Here is a 27390-nt window from a genome sequence, read left to right as displayed (position 1 = left end):
TAACTTACACTAATAAGTTAATATTTTTATAAATTTTATACCTTTATTATAAGGCCCAAAAGGATTTTCATTGATAAATGAGAACAATTTTTGTCTTAGAGAGCAATAAATTAAATAAAGGACAACACTTGTGGTTGATATAAATGATCATATATTTTGAATATAAGTTAATCAATTTATGTAATATTGTTTCTTCCAAATGAGAGAGATTTTCATCTTTGTATAAATTACCATCCACCTTTATTTATTTATTTTAACCTTTACCAAACTCCTAGAAATTGTTCACACTGGAAACTTGAAGACTAAAATATAGCAAGAAGAACTCTTGTAACAAATTTTCATTTTTAAGGTTTGAATGTCCTATGATAAAACCTGCTCAAACCTTAAAATTTCAGGCTGATTTCTTCATTTATTTCCAAGACTTCTTGCACTAAAGACAGCTTTACCTGAACTATACTTAAACTATGATTTATCTTGATTTTGAAATAGAAAAAAATTAGAAATCTCTTACTGGAAATTTAATAAGTGACATAAATTGATCATATTTAGCCTCAAGATAACATAAATAATAGTGTTAAAAGATCTTTATGTATATATGCATACACATGCAGAGAGTTGTAGGTTCATATGAATATAGCACAAAATTAGCAAAGTAGATCTGTTATAAAAATAAATAAACTAAAGAAAGAACACATGGAATTGCAGAAAGTAATTCTGAGCATAATATTGGGTGATTACAATAGCTGCCAGAAAACTTTGGGTAATTTGATTACTGTTGATTTTGTTTAATTTTATTTTGGGCTTTCCATGCCTAAATGGACTGCTGAAACACCTCACAGCTTTGTACTGCAGAAAGTATTGCCACAGACGTTGTTGTACCTAGCTAACTCTGCAGAGAGCTAGAAAAAAATCTGTTAAGTAAAGGTGTGCAGTGCAGGGACACCACTACTTCCAGACCAGGTTAGCAGAATCACTGTGAGATCTCAATTAGCAAGAAGGTCACACCAGCCCTTTCAGATCAAAGAAGGCAGCCCCATTACAGATCATGATTCCCATACCATTAGGAGGAGGAAGGAGGTGTTCATGCTGTCACACAAGAAACATTTCATTTAAATGTGTAAGTTAGAGAGTTAGTCTGCCCACACTCCCCACACGATCAATTCAGGTAGACAGACATGTCCAGAGGGTGATTCAGAGCAAAGCTTAATTTAAGTACTCTTAATCACCCTCCAGTGGGATCTCTCTCTCTCTGTTGACACATTAAAAGCATTGACTCTTAAGTAAAGCATTGAACTTCGCTGCCACACGCTGGATCTCCCTGCCCCTTGACATGCCTGAGGTACAGTAATAAAGCCCATAGATTAAAGGGTCAGATGAATTTGGTATAATAAGGCATATAGGATACATTTTAAGGTGTTGGTGTAGGTGTAATAATCTAAATTTAGGCAATGCAAGGTCCACACAGGTAACATCTTAATAGTTGAGCTTCTGGGCACAGTATTTCTGCAGGCCACTTATTTTAAAATCAGAGAATCTGGATTTCAATTGGCCCTGGAAAAAAAAAAAAAAAGAGGAATCTAAAAATGTTTAAATATTCACTAATTTGATTATTTTCATATACAGGGTGCCTGCTACAAGCTGGGGAGTTGGAACATAGAGAGACCTTGGAAAATGACATCTCAGTATCTTCAGAGGAGCAGCCACAAAACGAGTGAGATGAGGGTCACAGTGTCCAAAAAAAACCCACGCTGGTTGTGTCTCAGCTATCTAACTGAAGGGCAAGGGCTGATGCAGCCATAACAAAGCTTGACAAACAGATCAGAGACTAGGATTCAGAGTACAAAACAAAAATAAATATAGTCAAAGGTTAAAGTCAGATCTGTCCCTGTTGCTTTTTCTTTTATTTTTCCCCTTTGGTCTGAAAATGATAGCACATATCATATTCTTCCTTATAATCTCTTTTTCAAAGTGCATCTCTGAATTATCTTAAATCTTCAAGAGAATCATCTATATAACTTTTTTTTTTTTTCATATGAATTCTCACTATGAGGCCAAGCCATGCTGTATGTCACTTCAAAACAAGTAAACAGCTCAAACTGAATGTCTGAATCACAGTCACGCTAATAGTTTGTTCATCTTGCATTACACATAAAACAAGTACTAACAGTTCAGTAAGGTGTGGACCTGCAAAATAATGAAATACATATATATATATTTTTCTCTTAAAAAGAAATGCATTCAGTAAAGTAACCTTCGATTCTCAAAATAAATCCCAAACTTACACTGAGAGGGTCTTGGCTTATATTATTAATATTCAAAGACAGAATATGATCTTTGCTGCCCACATAGATCCGATCCTGATCTTCATCCATTAATAATATCCTGTAATCCAGAGGACTGTGTGATATTCTGTGATATTCAGAGGTCTTAGTTTCTTGCAGCTCTGAAATAGTAAATACAAGAAATTAGTAAACTGCTTCTCTTTTTAAATAAATGAATCTTTAAACATAACTGGGACCAATAAGAGATGAAGAACCCCTATTAGACACTTGCAATAGCTGAGTTGAAACAACCTTTTGTTTCCCAGTTTGAATGCAAACTTTTTATACCCTAAGTAACTATACATAGCCCATAAAAATCTGGCATTGCTTTTATTCAGTCATGTAATGAATTGTTATTTTAATGGATGTGATTATTTACAGCTTTGGCTTTTAAGGAAATTAAATTAGTCAATATGTTCAATATATTTTGAAGTTTATGACAGCACAAAATCCACAAGATCAATACAAATTAGATAAGAACAGTTCACTTGCTTTTCTTGACAGGGGGCTTCACCAACAATAGGATTTTATTGTTTCCAAAGTAAATTTTTTTCAGTCCTTCATGACTATACATGGCTTATTAAAAAAAAAAAAAAAAAAAAGGTAATAGAAAATGTGTTCAATCAAGCCTTATTGCCTTATTGCGTGTCTATTTATTCAGTTATCTGTTTATGGGATTTGGAACAAACAATCAGAAGTCTATAACTGTTTGTTTTTGTTTTTTTTTCACACTTAAAACTTTATTCAATGAAATGAACTGAAAAACATCCTTTGATCTCAGTAGTGCAGGATCAGGCCTGTTACAGGAATAGCACAAACATTTTTAATCTAAGTATTACTTGCTGCCCTTGAGAAAGATCAGCCTTCCTGTCTTTGCTTGGCCAATATATTTTGGCCTCAAAACAGATTATTTTTCCTTTCAGTAATAACAGAAGGGATATTTCTTAAGATTTGAGAATGGAAAAACAAAACAAAACAAAACAAAACTTTAATAATCAATTTCTCCATATTCAAGTATTTAACAAAATAGTTTTCTTAACTCATGAGCATTATTATTGGATTGTGTTTCCTGTGATTCAAACAGGGTTGAAAATACAGAGTAAATATGAAAATGAAGCCCTCTTAAAGTCACAGATATAAGAACTGAGTCCATATTTCTTTTCCAAATTGGGTGTCTGGGACAATATGGCTTGTCACTGTTGCTAAAGCCTGTTTTTCTGCTAAAAGCAAGGTCTTTGCTCAATATTCTTCTATAGAAAATGGTAGATATCTTAGCCAAGATAGTCACCTAATATTTTGGGACTTAGATTTCTGTCTACTACAGATCTATTGATTCAAAGAACGCTTGACATAACTTGATTTGCATTGATAAATATGATACACAACCACTTATTTTTTTTATATTGATTTTCAAACAGCTTAATAGAAAGATGAAAAATACCTCTGATTAATGAAAGATATGACATTTTGATTAACTTAGGCATGTGACAGCTTTCAGGAGCAAAGTGTTTTCTATATGCCTTTATTAATGTTAATATTAAAAAGATCAACAAATAATATTTCTATATCATTTTTCTCAAGAAAATTTACACATACAAGCTGTGCTTAAGAGCTTAAACTGAAACAGTACTCCTTGAATATATATGAAAATTGTCCACATCATTTTCAGAAGTCTTTCTTCAGTCCTTGAAAAATCAATTGCTTTACTTCATTTAAAAATTCTCCCTGTAAGCTTTCAGCTGGGAGTTGCAAAGACATCTGGGAGACTCATCAGCACAGTGCCATTAAAATTCAGTCCCTTTGCTCTCGTTGAAATTCTCAGATTGACCTTTCATAACAAGCCTGAGAAGCTAGTGCTCATCCCCTTTCCTGGTGGCCTTATTAACTTTACTGTAATATTTTGCAGCTGTAAGATGAAACTGAACCATCTCATAACTGTATATTTGATATGCTAGAAAAGCACAGATAAATTGGGAGAGGCAGCAGTTTCCCGCACAAGATTGGGTAAAGGTGAGCTTATTGATTTTGCATTATATAATATCCCTCCTTATAGCTTCAGTGTTTTTAGAATAAACATGATAATAAATAAACCATGATGGACATAAAAGATTATAGAGATGCTAATGATTATTTTTAAGGAAGAGACAAAAATAACTACATATCTTTGATTTCCATAACCATTAGTCATAGAAATACATTATTTTCCTGGATTTTTAACCTTTGCAATGGTATTTTTTCTTCCTAAGGCACCTGAAGGGTAATCCGTCTCCATCAAGCTGCTGATTAGGAGAATCAGGACCTTATCACATGCCACTAGCCTACAGAAACTCAGTGACATTCATATGAGGGAAGGAAAGCCCTTGAATACAGAAGAACACTGCCCTAAAACAAGGACTCTTATATAGATTTATTACCTTTATTTGTTTCAGGGCTGAAGCACGCAGTCTATTAGCTTAACAGGGGCACTCAAGCGAGTGGGGAGAGAATTTATAATTGATCAAATTTTCTTTTCACTTAACAAAATTTATCACAAAATCAGGAAAAATTAATTTTCTTAAAGATTCACTAGCTGGATGCTGTTACTTAAAAAGATCAGTGTGTGGAAAGATGCTGTAAGGTCTTCCACATTCTCTTTCATCTCTAAAAGTTTTGGAAAAAGTAAGGCAAATATTTACTGATTTTTAAAGCACATTTTATTCCATGCTTTCAGAATTTAACCAAACTTTCAAGGCAGTAAAGCCTGTGTGGAGAATAATGTCGTGGACAGCTCTCCATGAATATGTTTATTTTTCTTGGGTAATCAAAATAAAGACTAGAATATATTCCATATGCAAATAATTGTTATCACTAATAATACAAGAATAACCTTTGTCCAGCATTCTTTATAGGTCGGTGAACTTAGTTTTGGCTTTCTTAGAGTGATAAAGGCAATACCAATTTAATTTCTAGTGCTAGAAATCTGTCAGGTCAAACAGCTCTCTTCCCTTTTAATGAAAAACAAAAACTTCAAAGAACTCTCTTGCCACAACTATTATTATTATTGACCTGCATGTTTTGGGGATCCCAGTGACTAGGAGTTTTCTGTGAACACCATGTAGAGCTTACTGAAAATTAATTTAACACTTACTCTTTAATTATCTTTATAATCCACCACATAAAAGTTAATACAAGTATTATGGAGAAAATATTGTGCTCTCACAGGAGAAGAAAAAATATATTTGTATAATATCTATTCTTAACATCACAAAAGCCTTTGTAATGCTAAAAAAATAAATAAATAAAAAAAATTCTTTTGGCCAGAACAAAGCAAACTACCGTTATCATAATCTGGAAATTGAAGAATGTGGAGATATCTCCCCTGCTGACAGACACAGTCTGTTATACCCGAACTGTCCAAGCCACTGGTGCATGTATGTATGAGCTACATCCACTCATCAGGTAGTTCTCTGAATATCTTATTTCATCACTTGACATGATGACACTTCCTTATTTTACATTCACTGATGTTTGAAAACACAACCTGACTTTCTCAATATAAGGGATATAATAATCCCCAATATGTAAGATGAAACCTTAATGTAAGTGACTTTCTCAGTATAAATATTATGCTAATATGGATGCTTGATACATAAATACTGAAACTACTGCAATAATTAGTGGTAACTTCCTAAAAAGAAAAGAAAAAAAAATATTACACCCTATTTGCAAACCCACCTAGCCACTTGTTAGTAAAAACTTCAGTATAATCTGCAGATATCTTTACATTGCAGAGTTTGGTAAGCTACAATTATGGGGTGCAAGCATCCCCAGCCCAAGTTCAATGCACTGAACTTATCTACAGATAAGATGTGGATAAACTGTGATATGTCATATGAGTGCACGCAGACATCTCTGCACTAAATCGTCCTTGGGTTTCCAGCCTGGCAGGGCTTCTTTGAGCAAATCTAGGATGATCTGTCAAGCTTTTAATTTAGGATCCCCTGTGGTAAAGTACAAGAAATAATATGTTTTCCTCCTCTTTCCTCCTGCCATAAGGATTCAGCTTCAGAAGGTTTGTTTATGGGGAAGCTCAGAGCAGAAGCACAGATTTGGAGATCAAAAAAAAAAAAAAAAAAAAGAACAAATAAAGTTTTATGCACATAACGACAGTGGAGGGGAGAAAACTAGCTTTCTGGAAAGAGGTTCTCCACAGGGAACCTCTGCTGCCCAAATTGGCACAGATTTTATGTAGCCTTAGTGACTTGGAAGTCAGCAAAAATACTCTCACAAGCTATGGGATTCACCATTAACTGGCCTTGTGTGCATCCCGCAGTAGGCTTGACAATATTAGCCCCTTGTTAATGAAACTGTAAGAGTCTCTTAAGCCTCATTAAACTGTCAGCTTGTGCCAACAAATATGCCAGCCCATGCCAAATGTGAAATTGCAATGTAAAATCTCAGCTTCTAGGAACAGAAATAAAACAAATCCTCTCTCTCTCTCTCTCTCTCTCTCTCTCTCTCTCTCTCTTTCTCTCTCTCAATATTTAAGTAGAATGATGGTTTTGCTTATAATAACTAATGGAAATAGGACAATTTTATTGCTAGCACTGAAAGGAATTGCTAAGTATTTTAAAAATGCAAGTGAAATCAGAAGTATTTGTAAAGTTACAAGAAGATTGTTTTAAAAAGATTAAAGCCACAAGAAAAGCTCTTATTTTATTTTCAATATTTTCATTTGTACTGTTTAGTGAGTAACTTATCTGTTTTGTACCTTACTAAAATAAATGACTGGAAAAGATCTGGTTAAAAGATATCAGATTTCATAAAAATCTAATCATTTTAACTATTGTTTTCTTGGCCTTATTTCTCATTCTTTAAATGTAAAGACTTAGAAGAGACGTATTATTTTTACAGTTCACGTAGCAACTGTGGAAAAGTACCTTATTTATATTCCTCATTTATATTATTGCTTTTCAACTATGAGAGATACATTGTAACTGTTTATATTTGCAAAGAGAACAAGGTGAGTCTGCATATTTCCTTTCAAAATCTTCAGAACATGTCACCTTTGCTCCGTCGATATTCCTCTTCCTTAAAAAAAAAAAAAAAAAAAAGGTATTGATTCCTTCTACTTAAGGTGGTGAGGTAAGAGAGCTGTTAAAGTATTTTTGCTACTGTTCCTGCAGTTTTCAAACTATGAACCAACTCTCAGCCAGCTCCCAAGTGAAGCTGATTATAAATGGGTACATAGTAATTTGGCCAAAGAGCCATAAGCAGCCAGATGTGCTACTTGTCAGTCCCTTGTGTGTCTTAACCACTCAGGGCCCAAAAAGCTCAGGTGGACCTTTGACCTTTTCTTTATCTCTTTATCTTTTCTTCATGCATGAGAAATCTTGACTTTTTTTTTTTTCTAATGTTGTTAGAATGAAATTTGTCCTTTTCTATGAAGAGCCAATAGGCTTAGAAGAACTGTTAGCTTGTGAATCTGTCTGAAAGGGTTTTAATTACATTTTTTTCTAAAAAAAAAAAAAAGTTAATGTGAGGGGAGAAAATAGATTTACAAGTGCTCATAAAATCACAGGCTAACTAATTAACAAGATCACCTAGAGGATAGGGAGGAAGGGAGTTCATACAGTACAGGCTGAAACAGAAGCCCTCATCGCCCAGAGCTAAAACGTGTCATTTGCTAGAAGGAAACTTAATTGCTGTATTTGGAATGAGGGTAAATAACATGAAAATGTCAACAGTATCTAAATGTGATCTGGTTTCACTATACACCTTGAATACTTGTTGGTATATTTGCTAAATGAGCTGAAAATGGAATATACATATTACTGGTTCAAGATAGGGAAGTCTTTTATAAATAGAAATAAAAGTGCCAAGGTGAAATCTTTGAAGAATCAGACCTAGAGGTAGCTATATCACGTTTGAAGAGCAATCTGTCACCTTGGACAGCTTTACATACACATTAGGAGCAGTAAAATGCTCAATAGCTCTTTGTGAAGGCAGACCATGTGTTGAAAGGAAAAGACATACCAGTTAATAGTTAACCTTAAGCAGAGCATTCACGTATGTCAGTATATGATTCCTCTTTTACAATTAACAAGACACACAGAAGTCCTAAAATCCCAGTAATTTGTAGGATTAAAAAAAAAATCACAATGGATTATTAACCAGCTTTTGTTGGGGATCTTCGAATGCTGTTCTAAAAGACACTCCTAACAGAGTTTTATTGTTTTTCTTAATAGTGCTTCAACAACTATCAGAATTTTTTCACCTTCGATTTACTGCTTTGAAGAATGAAGAAGCACAGGCAGACCCTCTGAGGTGTGGGCAGCTGCCAGTTTTGTGCAGGAGGAATGTGCTCTCTAAGCAAAGATACAATGAGAGAAAGTCATTTGTGTGTGGTAAACTGTAGTAGCATGGCAGTGTGGCACATTCGACCTAGCATACTCCATCAGGTTAAGTGCAGTTTTATTGCAGCTTTGCATTATGAAGAACAGACACTATTAAAATACTCATTTTTTTTTTTTGATTTACAGAGATATTGTCATGATGAAATCACACCACATTCCACCATAGAAGCTGTACTCTGAAACAAAGAGGAAAAATATGTCAACATTTTCCAAACTGCAGTTGCATAGCCATTCCAAGACCTTCCAAAGATTCCAGTATTGAGATTCCTTCACTAAGAATTATGCAAGACCACCCACACCTTTCGGCCACACAGTCTTATTTGGCTATAGACACTTCTAGGCATAATTTTCAGATTATTCCTCCATTTACCTTGCAGTAAACCTGGAATAACCCCTCTGAAATCTCTATAGATATTTCAACAAAAATGCTGAAAAGTGGCCTTCTTATTTTTTAATAAGTTGAGTACAGTTATAATTTTATTGGTCATCAACTTCATCCCTCAATATAATTGTAATTTGTGTGTGTGAGAAAGAGAAAGCAAGAGAGAAGATGTCACTAATACTGCCACAATATAGAACTTTCCAGAAGAAGTTATCTAACTTTTCAAGTATTACCTCATCCATTTCTGCCTACTATTAATCTGTCCAGGACTTATTCTCATTTTTGGTCTCCAAACCAAAGAGACAATTTTGACAAGCGTGGAGATCTGTATAAACAAACAAACTGTTTTTAAGATTACTGCAGCTGAGTTAGGCATGTGAGATGGAAGCCAGTTTTCTCCATGTCTCATGTACAAAGTTAACCGCTGTCCAAGAGCTGCATACTCCAGAGTCTGCACATAGTCATGCCTTCTTTACTTCTTTTTGAAAGAAACGGAGGAGAGGCTTTGCCACATTGCCTAGGGCTCCACTAGCTGAACCAGTCTCACCCACTAGCCTGTGTGCACATAGCGGTTTTGCCACTGGCACTTGAGATGTTTTTGTTTTCCAGATTCAGAAGTGAGAAGCTGTTGGCTGCCAAATATAACATTATTTTTGACATGAATTGAGGAAATAAAAACAACACATCCATGGGGAAGTCAGACAAATTCCACATTATTTTACTTCTACTGGGAGCAGTATATCTTTTCATTGTAACCTCTTGTGTTTTCTTGCTCTCTCTCTTTTTTTTTTTTTTTTTTCTCTATTGGACCAGCAATCACATCATTGGAGGAATGGCTGCACTTCCCCCTGTGATGCTCATTCACATAGAGAAATGTTCCAAGTAGCCATCACACTAACTGGCCAGCTGAAGCCCTTGCTGCATGCAGACACCGAAACTCTTTGATCCATATTTAAAAAAGATGTGGGAAAATGAAGAAAATGAATTATTGCAATTGTCTCTCTGAAAAAAAATGAGTTAAAAACTTAAGCTATTCTCCAACTCAGAACTGGCAGCAACATGAGATGCATGTGAGCTGTTCTCCCAATTCATTCATCTTCATCCCTTTTACTGCCAGTAGGTTGAACTCTGGGAGGAGAATGAGGTCTGAATGGACTTACTAGTTTTGCATCTCATTCGGGCTGCTGGTTTTGTGAAAAAAGCAAACTTTTTTAGGCGTAGGTTTGAGTGCTTATTTACTCTCCGTAAACTCAAGATAGCTGATGTCAGCTGGGATATTTTTGAATAGAGGAGCAGGGAGAGTGTATGTGAGGTTGAATGACAGGTAGGACATTTTACTGGTTGAACTGTCTTTTCTTGCAAGTTTATATTTTTGCTTCACTTTAATACTGTACTTTGCAGTTTTACTAAGGTATCTTGTGTATAATGAAGACATGTTTTGTCCTTTACAGAATTGACAATGGCAGCTACTCCCCATATGTACAATTTTGAGGTGTTAATACATTTTCATTGACATGTGAGCTCTATGTACAGAGAGTTGGAATGGAGAATTATCAAATATTACAAAATATCCAATACCTTAAGTGATGATAGTGGTCTGTTAACCTCTTTTCAGACTGAGAAAATTTTCCACTTCAACTCACATGCACAGTCTTTCCTTTTCTTTATGAGTATATTGCTGCTAAGCTGCAGAATTACTCTCGCGGCCAGAGCTAAGGAAAATTTGTTGAGAAAGAACAGCTAAATCACTGAAATATTTAATTATGGGTTCTAATACAGTATGAATCCCCTTCACTGTGAGATAGATGAAGTTTTTTCATTATATACATTTTTCTCCTCCAAAGAGCAACCTCTCCAGAGATTCAGACAATCTCTCCATATCTAGGATTGGCATTACTGCCCATGCTGCAGTAATCCCTGTCTTTATTGATCCAACCAATTTTAGCTGTGTTTTTATCCATGCCACTTTACCTTGCCACAAATCTCCTTAAAATATACTGCTCTTTTCTTCAGCAGTCACCCCTTGCCCTTACTCTAAAAATTAAAAAAAAAAAAAGAAAAAAAGAAAAAAGAAAAAAAAAGAGCTTATTTTATGCAGGCTTGGTTACAGTTTCATTAGTTTTATAATAATTTTAATCAAATTAGGATTAGCTATCAGGCAAACATCAGATCCAGCTAAATCTCAAGTACTTTGCTTTTTTTCACTCTTCAATAAAATAATGTAAAATTTACTCAGGCATGAGCTGAAGAAGATTTGGTGGACAGTATTTCACGTTTTCATGATTTCATCATTTCACAATTTCATTAATATATTAATTTCAATGGACTAGTGAATTAAAGGGTGGTATTTTAGTCTTTAACAATTCTGAATATAGAGGGATGCTTTGTAAAAGAAGCTAAAGTTGTCTATAGCAAAAATACAGAAACAGATATGTGGAATGGTGGATATCACATACAACTATGTAAATTACTGCTTCCTAATTTAGTGTTTTCTTATTTACTATAAACACTGGTATGTCAGTAGATGGTGTGTATTTATCTGGTGTCTGTGTCAGACAATTGCCTCTATATACTAAGTTAAGAAAGTTATCAAGCTACACTTTACATCTGAGAAGGATGAAAGAAGCACATATTCTCCCTCCACTATGTGAGAAAACAAAGAAGCTGGAGGTCAACAAATGGCATTCCCCCACCAGTGAACCTTCAATGAACCCCAATTCCAACATTATGCCAGAATGATCATTATACTAAAGACAACAAACTTTACCAAGACAAAGCCACACTCAATTCCACAGTCTTTTTTCACAGCCGTATTTATCCCAATCTCCTCTTGATATTTCGATCTCTTGAACAGAAATATTAGAATAGTAGAAAATTTCTGCATGATATTCTTCATTATATTTTCTACTGTGTTCTGCATAGTTAAAATATCTTTTGTTGTCTAATTTGGGCTGTTTGATTAGACTTGATTTTGCAGCCAAGAGGCCACCCACCATTCTATATTGACAGGAAGCAAGCTGGATGTGGGTGTTCGAGATGTTTCCTGAAGTCAAGAAAAGTTTAGTTTGTGAAAAGTGCAAAGATCAAGCCTATCCTTAAATATTTTCCTTTTTTTTTTTTCCCCGCCTTGAAATATGTATATATATATTTGTATATTAATATCCATCTACTAGCATCAGAGGAAGATCCAGGTAGTTATATGAGATTGCACATTAAGATTTCTTTTTTCAAAATGACTATGATGCCACAACCTGCTTCACTGGACACAGGACTTGGTCATGTCTCTCAGAGGCTGGACACAACTGGAAGTTATTAATTTTATCATCAATGTCCATTGTGTTGCTGAAGACCTTCAGATTGTTTATGAGTATTTTCAATTGTAAATTAATCAGGACTTATTATTTTTTTCTTAATGTTATCTTTAAAAACAAAATGCTTCCAAACATGCAATTAATATTATTTTATTTATGCTTATGTATACATATGTCTGTATGGATTTGGAAGCTGGAGGTGGGTCTATAACTGTTAGGTGACTTTTACAAGACGTGGCAGTCCCTACTGGTGGCTGTGTGGGAGTAAAAGAGTTCTGCGCCCAAACCCTGCAGAGAGATGTGTTCAGTAGGTAGTATGCTTCCTGTTTAAACACACAGAACATAACCATATTTCACTCTTTTTTTTTTGCACCATGAAGACTGACACAAAGAGTGAATTTAGGAGCACATTCCAGAGCTGCATGCTACCATCAATCTTCAAGTGATCACCAGCTGGTATTTGGGTGGACAATAAAAGTCATGTTTAGTGGGCTGAACATAGCCTGGTGGATTAGAGTCCACTCAACTCTAAATCCTATTCTGATGGTATTTTGCTTTTGACTTAAGACATGTCACATAAACTCTCTGAGTTACATATGTAAAATGGAGGTAATAATTTGTAATATACTTGACTGAGTTGTCTTGGGGTTGCATTTGGTAATGTACAAAAGAGCCTTTGAAATTAAAATGAGATAGCTGCAGGAAGTTATTTCAAGTGTATTTCATATGCAAAAAGAGATTTTTTGTTTGTTTGTTTTAAGTCCAGACTCTTAAGACTTAATAAGCTCAGCCAAAACTCTGGTTTGGATTTAAGAGATAACTTTTATACTTTTCTGTTTAGACTTCATCTGAACGGGAAGCCATTTAAATAAATAAACCTTCTACAGTCACTCACTCTGTGTTTAAACTAGATCTGCCATATTTATTCAGCAGGATGACCATCTAGTATTTGGCCAAAAGTAGGAAAAATTATGCGAATCCCCCCTCTTGCTTGTCCATATATATATATTTAAATAAAAGTTATATATATATATATTTATATATATAAATAGTTAATTAAATAAAAGCTATATGTTTATATTCAGCTCTGAGTTATGAAGTCTCATAAATACAACTCTATCAGTTTTAGACAGTTATTTTTAGCCTCCAATGGGAGCAAGCTATTAATTCATTTGGATATGCTGAACATCAACAAAGTGTAAAAGGAATATAAATGGTTGCTTCAGGTAAAAGAATAAAAGAGTCAAGAAGAGTAACATACTCTGCTAAAGTGCTGCATGGATCACTCGCAGGTTCAGCACCAAAAGAGCAAGTTCAAGGAAGGAAGTTCTCTGTCAGAAATCCAAAAATGAAGGGTATTTAGATTCCTAGAAGGCTAAAATAGGCATGCTGCAGGTATAGGATAAGAGGCAGAGGATAGTATGGAATAGAAGTCAACCATGGTCAGCCACTTAGGTCTGTAGCAAACTATTACTTGTACTAAAAGTTGACTGTACTAAAAGTTGACTACTAAATTGTACTCATATTTTGGGAGCATAAGTAACAAAATACAACTATTCATTTAAAGCAGAGTATACAGATATCTAGAACAAAGGAGATTTGTTTCATGATCAGAACAGGGAACTATAAGTCAGAACTCCTGGGCATTTGCTCTCTGACCTTGAACAAATCTCTCACCCTCCATTTATGTCAGTTTAACCATCTGTTGTATGTTTATAACTACACTTACCTGTTTTTCAGAATCACTATCAAGTTCAGCTAATGCATGTTAAAAAAAATACAAGTGAAAGGCATTTTTATGTTCAAAGTGCTATTCTAACTCATGTTCCTACTAACCGTTTAAGATTAGTGCATAATATATTTAAATCACTCCATTTTATAGGTACACATGCTTTAGTGTTTACATGTCATATAAAGTAATGCTGCTTAATGCACAATCCATTTCAGCTCCATTAAACATATAATGTCATGAATTCTATTGCAGTAGAAAGGAAATCTCCACAAGAGAGAATCATGTGATTATGATAGAGTAAATAGAGAGAGTTCTGAATAGCTTTTAATCAGAATTTATTTAGTAGGCATGTTAACTCCACTAGATTGGCCCATAAGGAAGAATACTAGCCATTCTTTTGAAACCTTTTGAACCCTTAGCTTGAATGAAAAATATTTTTAACAGGTTAAATCTTTTAGTTGGTGTTTTGGGCTTTCACTACTGTATCTATATAGCTTCACCTTCATGGCATTTTACTATATACCTCAACTGTTCATCAGTTAAACAAACAAACAAACAAACAAACAAAAAGCAGCAATTCTAAAAACTTTTACTTTCCTTAAACTACTCCTAACTAATTCTTCATAGCTGTTTCTTTTCCTTGCCTTTTATTTAGTATTCAATGCTGGATTATCTGGGGGTTTACTAGCAATGAGACTTTCAAGAAGCAGGATTTTTTTGCATCAGTTACCTATAGAGAGTAGAATAATTTTTTTTCAGCTTGTTTTTACATATTTTTGGCAGTATTATATGCTAAAGACTAAATATTAACAGCTAAAGACACTGCAGTTTAAAGATATCTGTCTTTCTGATTTGTGGTACAGAAGTTATCAAATCTATTCCTTCTTTGGGAATATCATCATCCTGAGAATTACAGCTCTTTACGCAACCCTGGGTTTTATTGTAACTGGTCAGTAGTCTGTTGACCTCATTTTCCACTACATTGCTCCAAATTTCCAGTCTTGACTGCACTAAAATTAACAGAGATCCACTGGAATAAAATATGATTAAAGCATTAGGAATTAATTCTTAAGTCTCCGAGCAAACTAACTATCAGAAGTGCAGTCTCAAAAATTAGCAAATTTACAAGTTGGCTGCAAGCAAAAATTCAAAAAATTGTTGAATTAAAGCTCATGGTGAGAAACGGCCTAGAAGTACAGACCAGTGGCCTCTGCTCAGGATATTGCGACCAAGCAGGAGAGGGGACAATCCTAGAAATGTGATTCTCAGCTTTGCAAGACTCTTACTTGGGGTACTGCAGCCCCAGGGCAGAGCTGAGGAGAGTGCAAGTGTTCAGCTTCTTAGGGGAATTTTTCAGGCATTAGCCTTCTGCCTTTTTTTTTTTTTTTTTCTTTTTTCTCTCTTTTTCTGGCTATCACAGACCCTTCAGAGCATGTTGGTAAGGCCTGACCATGCATACTAGTATCACCAAAGGATTTAGGCAAAGAAACGCTTTTGTTCTGCCTGCTAATATGCCACCTTCTTAGCTAACCCAGTCCAAAGACACTGCTAAGCACACCCAGTTGTACAGCTTTCATCTGTGAAAATTTCTGTTTACGAGCTAGGATGGATTTTCCTTAATTAATATCATAAATTTAGTCTCTTAATTCCCACCTAGATGTCAGTTTAGGTGCAAAACTGGTGTATTGAATACATTCCATATTATACCTCCTTCCTATACTACACTTTCTTTACTCTAAATTTGGGAATGTCTCAACTATTGTAATCTCTTCTATCATTAAACTTAGTAGAGCAATGCCAGATTATCTACAAAAAGATTCACCAATAGTTGTAGATTTCATAACAAAGAAAATACCCCAGAGTCTGTTGAAATATGTTTTCCCTTTTGTACTTTATCTACTTTTACATGTTCCATACTCAAACAGTCATACAGATATGGTATGGCTACATTCAGAAGTCCAGTGCCTGATCCAAATCACAAGACACAAAGTGGGCTATCCCAGACTTCTCACTGCCTATCAGATGCCCTGTCTGTAGATCATGTCAAATCAATGCATGACATTCCAGAAACTGAATAACATAAAAGAAATCATTAATGATTTACAACTCCTAAGATAAAGCACACACAAAGAAGTTCATCCATTAGTGTTCCAGTATTGAATATAATAGTCACAAGTTCTGCATTGCTAGAAAATCCATCACCTTCTGCAGGCTGAAGAAATAATAAGAAAATTAAGGCAGTGTATTTTAGGCTTCAATTTGAGAAAAAGAAAACCTTAAGAATAAGTGAATATTTGGGAGAGAAATATTTTACTGAGTGAGGAAGAAGTAAACTCATTATTTTCAGGTGTTTTCTGAAATGAAGAACAGTGACACAAGAACCTAACACATTAGTCCACACTGACATCAGTTTGTCCTTGGTCATTTATTTCAGTCTTCTTCAGTAGGCTCCTGTTTCCTCCTCTCTTTCTTTTTCTGTCTAACAATTAGAAAACTGGATGATTAACTCAGACTAGATATCTAACATTAGATGACAACACTAGAAGTATGTGAATCCCCAGACAAGTGTGATGGTAAAAAAAGTAAAATAAAATTTAAAAAAAAAAGAAAACAGGTAACTAGGGATTTTGTTTGATCATTTAATGGTTGAGTTTGGTAATCAAAATTAAAAAGATTTAATCATTTATAAATATATTGAATACAACATTTCACCAAAAACCTCTGAACAGGAAACAAACAAACAAACAAACAAAACCACATACCTGCACAGACAGGAGTGTGACTACCATGATACATTAACTTGCTGGATTTATAAACTTTGAAGCAAGTGACACATGAGGATAGAAAGGAAGTGAAGACAATAAAATATCTGCAATTTGAATACATTTGCATTTATTTTCTGATAACATTATATGCTGTCTAACATCCCTCTGCCTTACACACTAAGCCAATGCAAACCAAATGTCCTAGAAGCCCTATTTATAGAAGCAATCAGAACGGGTCTTTTCATAGAGGCAAAAAATAGTCACGTGAATAAATACTTGTAAGTTCAGTCAGACCATGTGTCACTTATATTTACAAGCTGTTCACAAAGAGCACTGTGCAGATCTTATGTTTAATATTTTCTCTCCATTTCTTTCTCCAGCTCTCTAATAAGGCAAAGGTGATTCTTTTAGCTAGTATGAATTTGTGGGTATCAATTGAGATGACAGACAGTCCAGGTACAAGCATGAACTACAGTATGCTTCCAAAATTGGGGTAGGAATTCTTCTGTGAAATTATACGATGCATTTGTTAAAAGATCATTTTTGTGCTGTGCATCATCCCATAGATTGTTTATATCCTGCAAAAATTCTGTTTAAAGTGGCTGACTTTATCTGTTCAGTTGTTAAAATATGATATTTAAAATATCCAGCAAGGTTATTTATAGCTCTTGTATTGCTCTAATTAAAATAAGCCCTATCAATTACATTAATTAATAACAGTATTGTGTGTGTGTATGCCTATAGTGAATATAGAGTAATTTGTTTGAACTGTTTTTTTTCTGAGGGAATGATATTATTACTTGGGAGACATTCGTAGTTGGCTAGATTTAACTGAACAAAGGAAACTATGTCAATAGCCTTGGGAAGAAAAGCCTTCTAATCAGAAATAAGCAAGCATTTAAACAAGCTTGTCTATGTACTGAGAGGAAAAAAAAAAAAGGAGAAAAGGCATAAAATAACTGTTGATGTCAGATGAAGACAAAAAAAATAAAATACATTATCATTCTGGAATACTGAAAGTATTAAAATATTCTGAAAATCCCATCTCTTCTGTTATATGTCAAGCTAAAAAGCACTTAATTATCATGGGTCTGTATGTCAGAATACCATACTGTGACAAGGGACGGGATATTTCTGATTCCATTTCATGACATGAGAGACAATGTTCTTACATCTTTTCTGTTGGTGAATTTATTAAGACGTCATATTTTTTTCCCTGTGTCTTCCCACTAAAGTGATAACATGTAGTTTTTCAAAGCCCGGCTTTTAGGTGATCTTCCTTGTTTTTTCTTACTGAAAAAAACCACACATTTCTGGCAACAGGATCTTTTAGATTAATATGAGCTCAACTACTAATTGGTTGTGTAACTGTATGTGTATCACTCTACTTCTCTATTTTTCCTTCTGACTTTGATCTCTTCTTTTGATTTAGATTATAACCTCCTCAAGACAGGACCACAGACAGCTTCTGAACTTCTGTGCAGAATGGCAGGGACAACATAGTACATCATTTCAGTTTATTACAATACCAATGCAAAAGGGTTTTACAGTAAAAAAAAGCTTTTACTTTTAAAAGTGTTCATACAAATGTTGTTCTTTTTAAATTAGTTTCTAAACAGTGCTTTTGGCTGAAAGATTTTATGTTCCCAATATGTGTTTCAAACAGTGTCAGAGCAATATTCTCATTAAGAACTTCCCTTCAGGTTGCCTTCATTCTGCTTCACTCTGTTGGGAGATCCAACATAAATACTTTATCATTGCTGTTGAGTCACTCAGCCACATTAATGACTCAAGCCAAAGCCAAATCTTCTGTGGTAGTTAGGATTACAAACAATCTAAGCATCATCTTCTGGAGCAACTAAACAGGCAAGGAATACACAGGAAAGTGATACGTAACAATTGTCTGAATATTAAACAAGGCAGGTCAGTAGAAGGTCAAAAATATTTTCCATGGAAGCAAAAACCACAGACTCAAAATCAGGATTGCCATTAAGTTAAAGGAGGCCTGCAAAGATTACAGTAGGAGGAAAAGCAAGTGCATTCTTTCAAAAACTGATAGTTCTATCATCCTTTCTGACTCAGACAACACATAAGCAATTAAGAGAGGGTTCAGCAGGTCCATTTTAAGATTTCTAGGTTATCTAAAGGCAGGAATATGGCTTGCACTAGTTTTTTGTTTTCTGTCAACAAACTTGAATCCCAAGAAGATATGAATTTGTCCTTACACAGATGAAGTAGTCCGCAGGAAGTCATATAGTCTACTGCAGGCATCTGGTTTGAAGTACTGAATTTGGGGACCAGACTCTATAAGCTTTTTATGTTTTAAATGAGAGAGGAAAAGTAAAAAGTTAAAGAGAGCAAGGAGGGAGCTTTGATTCTCTGAAGCTCTCTCTGAAGGAATCTGCCTTGATCTATTGAGTTGAAAAAAGGTCTAAACACATGAAGTTCCAACTCCAATTTACAAATAATTTTCATAGTTTACTTGATCTGCATAAGGGCGCATATAATGGTGTCAATTCTCCATTAGATATCAGAGCAGGTGGAAAGTACAAAAGATCATGGGCATTTTTTAAAAACACCAGTCTCCATAGGGAAGTGGTTCTAAGTTTTTTTCCCTCGTAAGTGTGTTAAAAAGCTGCAATGGCATGCCTATCTCTTGTTTCATGAAGTTTTACAACTTGACTTTTTAACAACTTTCAAGAGCCATTAGCAACACGAGAGTAACAAACTGTAGCCTTAATTAATAAAACTTCCACCTTCCTTTTATGTCCTTCCAAACTGATTATACATTTTCAGAGTTTGTCCAGCCATTGTAGATTTTTACACCTGTGCTCCCTCGTGTTACAATCAATGGGACTCACAAGATTCCACCATAAGACTGGTCACTGTATTTTCAGCAAGACAAGGTTAAAAGGTTGAAATAAAACAAGAATTCAAGCAGGACACACAAAGAAAATAGGGACAGATTTTCATTTGCTATAGTTGTAATATGGTCTACTCCACGAAAGTATTTAACTTATAGTTTAACTTAGAAGTTCAGCTGGGACTTTGCAGGAATGCAAGTTAAACATCTTTAAATGCGCTGTTTGACCAACCTTCAATTTCAGGTAAAAAGGAAGGTGAAGAAAGACAATCACATAGAAGGAAAACAAGCAAGGAAATAAAAATATTGGGTTAATTACTGCAAGTGGAAATAGTGATGCCAGTGATTAAAAATGCACAGCAGTGTCTTACAGAAAGATAGGAAGCTAAATTTTAGCTGAATATTGTAAATAAATCCTGGGCTGCCACTATTACGTATTACTATCCCAGCAGAGGAAACAATCAACAAGAAACATGAGGGTCATGGGAAAGGAGAGGGAGAAGGGAAAAATACCATTTTAGAAATAAGATTGTCAATACAGCAGAAAATTGGTTTGCATACTTTTTCCTCCTCCTGTCTCTATGAAATCTTGTCTGCAGGCATTTAAGGACAGATTTTCAAGATTCCTTCTGCGTGAAAGAAACGTATAATGATGGTGGAAGGATACTCTTCATACACTCAAGATGCTTATATATCTATCTGATAGTATATTTTTTCTGCCACTATTAATTTACTTGAGGCTCAAAGAAAAATCATAGCTCTGTGCAACATGCTCTACACAAATATAAAGCAATCTCTGAAATAGTTGCACCTTTGTAAGTAAGTCAAAGAAGAGAAATCTGAAATATAAGGAGGGAAAGTGACCTGCCAGAATTCATCCAAGACCATGAGTTTCTGCCAAGCCCACTGACACATCCTGTGAGATCAAGGATAGAATCTTGGTCTTTCCTTAAGCAAAGGGAAAAATCATTTTGGGAATAGTTACCCCCAAGGAGGCTGCATGCAGCAGAGACAGGACCCCTTCTCAAAGCCCCAGTGAAAGCCTCTGAATCCTTTCCGATGTCCTTGGAGGAACCAAGTACTCTGGCTGCCTACTTGCATGTGTAACAAATAAACAGCACATGTATGAGGAGAAAAATGTGGAAACCTCTTCTTTATACAGCCATTAATGGTTTGTAGCTTAACTAAAAATAATGGCTGGAAAGACAATGTGAATTTGTTTTTCTTTATGGATTCAAATTACGTTGTTCAGTGACCAAGACATTTCATGAGATTCAGTCCAAAGAGGTTCAAATTTCACTGTCTGGGGAGGATAGGTTGGTTATATATCCTGGGGAAACCTGTTAGAAGGAAGTTGGCTTTTATAAAGCCCATGTCAATACACTTTACTCCCAGACTCCCACTTCACAGAAAAATGAATTAAAACATCACTCAGCCCATCTGCCTTCCTCTACCTCTACCACTTCTCTTATGTTTTAACAGTACATATGTCATTTGATTAACAGCTAATGATATTTAATGAACAAGGAAAAAAAGGGGAGAAAAGAAAAAAAGAGGATTTGTTTTTGTAAAATTTAAAGAATACAAAAACCAAAAACAAAGAACAAAAAAAAACCACCACAGATATTCTATAAAGAAAGAAGCATGCATTCTAGCAATACAATCTGCAGCACTCAACACCCTCTAAGAACAGCATGTGACATGGCAAAGGTTTATTACTTCAGCACCTCGTCACTGAAATATATACCTGGTTTCAGCCACATAGAAGTCCACTGACCACTCTTTGGTTTTCTGATTTGTCTTATCTAACATTCGTTACTCTTGCTACACTTAATATGCTGTGCAGTGGATGTATACAAAGTCCTTTGTTATCTCTGTTTCCTATTAGTGGAGGATTTATGTCACTGCATTAGAATGCTATTGCAATGAATAAACTCATCGCCACCCTAAAAACAAAACAACAGGAAGAATAGGAAGAAAAGGAAAAGAAAATCCAGATGCATATTCAGAGAGAGAAAAGTTCTAAAGGTTCCTAAAAAAAAAAAAAAAAAAAAAAAAGAGTATATTTTGGCCACGTATGTATTTCTTGGCTAGTCAATGTTCCACGTGCAAAATGTAAGGACTTTGGCCCAAAAGAGAAGAATTATTGAAAGAGCCACTGACATTTCCAATAGCAGAGATGTGCTTCAAAGAAAATTCAGAGTGAAGAAAAATGAACATTTGCCCCTGTGTGCTCAGCAGAAAGTAGCAGAACATACTGATATCCAGTTAAATCTGCCATCTTCTTTAATGTAATCCAAGTACAGTGCAAAATTTTCATTACCCTTATAAATATCACTTCCTATGTGGAATATAACATAAGTCAAAAGTTCAGAGATTTTTTTTTATTATTTATTTTTTTTTTAAATCTCCTTAAAACAAACACTTGGCAGAGAATAAGGTTCATAGGTTCATAGCAATCTGAATAGAGACAAATACAGTCACTTTTGTGAAACATTGGCTTACACCAACAGGAATGAGCAGAAGAATGACGAAACCTAATTCAAGACTATTTCTGCTAAAGAAGATCAAGAGTTGAACATTTAAGAAAACAGTTTCTGGTACTAGAAAAAAAACATAAAGCAGTCATGGAAAATAGCAAATCAGAACTGTCTCATAATAAGAATAGAAGATGACTCAATCTCTATGAAATAAAACAATAAAACTTTCTCTATCCCTCTAAAATGAGGCCAAAATCAAAGAAATTTGTTAATTTATTCCTTGAAATCTTACTGTGAATGTTGATTCCCACTATTCTTCTAAGGCTCAGCTGGCCTGGAAGAAGAGCTAAAATATCACGGGACATATGGCAGTAGCTCCAGTTTGTTCATAAGTAGTGGTTTGATATTTCCTAAAGTCCTGTAACTTTCAGAGTTATTCCTCTGACACAATCTGAAACATGATTTCAAACAAAGATAGTCAATTAGCAATGCTGAGACACACAGGGCTCAGTCCAAGCCCATTAGAGACCTCCCAAGTTTTTTGTTACTTAACACACCAGGCTCCACACACGGGGTCATGTGAACGGTTACATCCCCACACCAGGGCATTTGCAAAGGGCGTGCTAGGCATGCTGGTACAACTCTGAAGCCAAGGACTTCTGCGAGGGAGCATGCCTTCCAGAATGTACTCCTTACTTACTTCTTCCTGTGGTGCAAAGCCCTGGCCGCTGATGTCTGCAAGGTCATATCCCAGCGCAACAGGCCATTCAGCTGGGTATGGCATGCATTGCTTCAGAGGCAACAAAAAGCCACGACACGGAAGGGCTGGATGTAAGGGTGGCCATATGAGTGAGTCTTCTGTATAAAGCATGTGACTGATCAGGTACAGTATTAGTGGCAATAGGAAACCTTACCAAAAAGCTTAATAGAAATGTGATAGAAAAAATAGAAAGTTTTTAATAGGGCAGGGAGATAGTGCATTGATGCACACTTTGTCAAACAAGGCAACCCTAAAGCCACACAGAAGTCTGAGAAAGGTCTTAGTACAGAAGGAATGAAAGTTGGCATGTTTACCAGCAGCAAACAAAATCTTGACTTTATTGAGGCTCTCCCTATTGGTATAATAACTGACTGAGCTGTAAAAATAGGACACATAATAATGAGGTTTTTGATAATGTTTTTGAGCACAAATGTTTCACAGTAGCTTCATTTTCTGCCTAACACTGCAAGGGAAGTCATAAATACTAGTTAGAAATATATAGGTCTTTATGGACTCATAATGTATTTGTTACTATCACAACTAGGATTAAGCTGTATAGAGTTAGACCTGCAGGCTAAATAATAGTAGGTTTAATTAATTTGTTAAAGCCATATAAAGTACTCAACCTTTCTAAGCACAACAATTCTATTCATCTATGCTGACTGAATAGCAATAATTGCCTAACAGCAAATTTAGCTGTGAGACAATGAAAGCATTCAAATAGCAAAAATTAGGTGTAGCAATTAGTTCATATGGTAAAGCTAATAAAGCAAGTGTTCACAGCACTAAAAGAAAATGGAAAAGTGATAGAAAACAGTATATTAAAATAATAAAAGGTACTTATAATTCCACTTGATAAATAAACATTTTGTCTCTCAAAACAACTTCCTTCTCCCTCCAGAAGAACACATGGCCTAATAGCTGGTATCCAGGAAGAGCTCTAATCCTGCTCTCTATGCACTTCCAGGAAACTAACAGTGGAATTGACTTATTTAATTTTTGGAGGTTTTCATCTTAAGTAGGAGAAATGGCCTACTTGACCAGACTGCACTCCACCTCTGTGACCAGACCAGCTGTTTTGGCATGAACTTTAACATCTTTTCTTTTGTATTTCACTTATAAGGAGTATAGAAAGAGCACTATCCATATGTATATTGTTTATTTATTGTTTAGTAGGTTCCACAAAGAAATTTGTTGGAAGGGAAGAAACTGGACTATTTTCTTCAAAGAGTCAGGTTAGTGCTCTTTACTGTCTTATATGTCAATTTGAATATTAGATGTAAAAGTTTAGATCATGTATACAAAGCATTATTTTAAATAGTAAACAGCAGTTATGAATGCAGTGGGTAATAAAATTATAACATACAGTAACACTGACACAAGATCCCAGACCTCTTACAAAACTTGAATTGCATCTTAGTACATGGCCTGCAGACGAACATAGCACAGAGAACACATCATTCAGTAAGCATCTCCAGGTTAAAAGGGAATAGCTGTTTCACACCACACAGCAAATAACACTCAATCTTGGGGATAAGAATAAAAGTGAATACTCAAACCAAACAAAGGTGCAGATGGTAGGTCAAGCACCAAAGTTATAGGTTTAGGTTTTACACCCCTATGTACAGGCTCAAAAGCTATGTCTGAATCTTCAAACTCTACTGACCTGACCTCTGTTTAACTTTTCACCTAAAAGATAATACCTCCAACAGCACAAAACAATAAGACTTTATTCTGGCTGTACTGACTTAGGAGAAGTCGCCCTCTGAATCATCAGCCAAACTGCAGCAGCAGCTGGGTGTGCCTGGGTGATGATCCAGCTCCAATTAACTCCACAGCCCCGAGATTTGGCAGGATCTTGTGCAAACCAGAGCAGCTGCAAAACCTAGGTGGAGTGGTGTCTCATGCTGCCTGTAATGAACATTAATTTGTTAAGTGTGGAAAAATATACTGTGCAATATTTACAATTAAAAATATAACAAACCTATGTCTTTGTGATGAACACTAATTAGATGGCAAAATGTTTAGGAAATCATGTATGCTACAAATAAGCAAAATCAACTTTTAAAAACAACATGTTAAAAGGAAAATTCTATGTTAATGGATCAATTTTAGCTAATGTTTTGGACATCTAGAAATTTCCTTATTTGTTCTCTTTTATTGCCTGGCATTGTAAGAGTTTTAATGAGTGTGTGACATGAAGGCCAAAATGTTTATCTGTATGCTGACAATGCAAAAGATTATCAACAAGCATAACTGCAGACAGATGAGTTTTAAATGTTTTAACCTAAGCATGTGAACACGGACTTCTATTTCACTGTCATGATCCGTCCCCATTAAAGAATATCTCATGGTTCTAAAACACAAATGAAAAGTGGAATCCCCAGAAAGTTAGAGCTCTTGTTATTTGGAAAGGGTCTTCTAATCTTTTGATATTGTATTCTAGTAAAGCAAAGCCCATTCATCGCCCCTGAAAAATGTCATACCATTGAGAACCCTTTTTAACCATCCTATGGAAACAATAATGTCAGAGACATAGAATATTTGTTATTACTCACTGCTCCTTTGTAAGTGAGAATTAGACCAAAAATAGCATGGTAAATCTCCATAACTACTAAGCAATGAGAACCTACAAAAATCTTGAGGTATGTTTGTAATTTTTCCATGTCAGGGTAGGAAAAAGAAAAAAAAAAAAAAGACAAACAAAGATAAAACTCCAAAAGAATCTAGAAAGTCTATAGTTGCACTCTTGACTGCGTTGCAAATATGTTCTGTATCTATGTGAGGAACTTGCTTAAATCTTAACCAACACTGAATGATTTAATGGCCATGTGAGTTTGCTCTGTCATGCACATATTACTGACCCAAGCTGTGTTGCCTGGTGATATAATCAATATAATATCCCCCATTGAAAGACAGAATCTAATCATCACCTGCCAATTCTCACTGATAGTCACAATACTTGCTAATTAGCTATACAGAAAAGGTCAAGGAAGGAGGCACCGGAAATGAGATTCCTGTGGTGAGGTCCTACGTACAGCTCAGTTTGACCAAAACAACTTACATCTGGACAAAATTAGCACTCATACTGCAGATTCTTTGAACACTGAGATAGTGGCCAAAGTGGCTTGGATGCAAATACATGTATGTGTATATATAAACACACACACACGACTCAAAAATACTTCCAACTAAGTTTTCCATAGGGCTGGTCACCAAGATATATGAGAATCTGTGTCACATCTGTTAATGTTACACTCAGTACTTCAACCATAAGCAGAGAAAAAATAAATAAGATTAAGTGGAAGATACATACACGGAAAAGAAGAAAAAAGATGCTACCTTTGAGGGCACATTAAATGGTGAAGAGTACTGAGCTCTTTGATGTAAAACACACAGCTAAGGCTTGTAATGTACAGTACAAGAGTCTAAAAATGTAAAGAATCTCATTATACCAGCCAGGTTAAACATTTAAATTCCAACACAGAAAATGATTCTGTTTCTAGTTTTCCTCAGTGTTTGGAGTTCTGTTAACTCTTCTATCACCATTCTGACTCAGTAGAAATTGCCATGATAGCATACATCAAGTGAGAAAAGATTTATGTAAGTCTTCAAAGCAGATTTCCACTGTTTCCAGTAATATTCTCTCAATGATATTAAAAAATTCTGTTTGACAAGGCCTAGAACTTTAAATCCTAAATATAAAAGACTCTGTCTTCAATATTAGTGGAATAAAACCAGAAAAAAATAAAACTACTACAGTAAAACTGGTATAGTTTCATAGTAACTTTATACAGTTTCTTAAATTCAAAATTTAGGTTTGCAACCAGCAAAAGACTTACTGTTAAAATGCTTGAACACATTTGTCACTCCCCATAAAAGTGTGTGGAGGAAGGACATATGTGACACATGCTCAGATTTCTTGTTTCCATACCCTTTCTTCAAAATATTCTTGCAAAATATGCCACCAACAGCATGATGCCAAGTGTCTTAAGGGTCACACTGGGCTTGCTTCACAGGACTGCAGTGATTATATCATGGTGGCGTTGACATGCAGCCATGTCCAAACAGCTGCTAAAGAGATGACAGGATACCATCTGTCAGGAAAACCATGCCCAGCTGCTTTCTAATCTGAAGATTACTTTGCTGACATGATGCAGATGGCACAAAAAGCTTCATTACCAGGTTAGTTAACCAAGTAAAAAAAATAAATAAAAAAATCCAATGTTACAATTAGCAGAATCCTTTCTACAGATATAACAACGAAGCCTGGGGAAAATAGTATTCACACTATGGCACAGCAGAAGGCAGTACAATCCACCATACAGAATATGAAAGCTAACTAAATGCTAAAAGATCTGACAGCGTCTGCTGTGAGGCT

At 35.2% G+C, this 27390-nt stretch overlaps 1 protein-coding gene across 1 annotated transcript in view; it reads right to left on the bottom strand.

Annotated features, from left to right (window-relative positions):
• The window catches only part of SEMA3C (semaphorin 3C), a 123519-nt gene that overhangs the window by 53597 nt on the left and 42532 nt on the right, over positions 1-27390 (bottom strand). The window contains exon 3 of the mRNA XM_083807555.1: positions 2283-2443. Within this exon, the coding sequence (XP_083663681.1) occupies positions 2283-2443 (161 nt within the window). The remainder of the gene's footprint in view (positions 1-2282; positions 2444-27390) is intronic.

The sequence above is a fragment of the Anser anser genome, assembly GCF_964211835.1.
Source record: "Anser anser genome assembly, chromosome: 1".
In the NCBI taxonomy this organism is placed as follows: domain Eukaryota; kingdom Metazoa; phylum Chordata; class Aves; order Anseriformes; family Anatidae; genus Anser; species Anser anser.
Note: the sequence above shows the minus strand (reverse complement) of the source record. Positions and strands in the feature narration are given on the sequence as shown.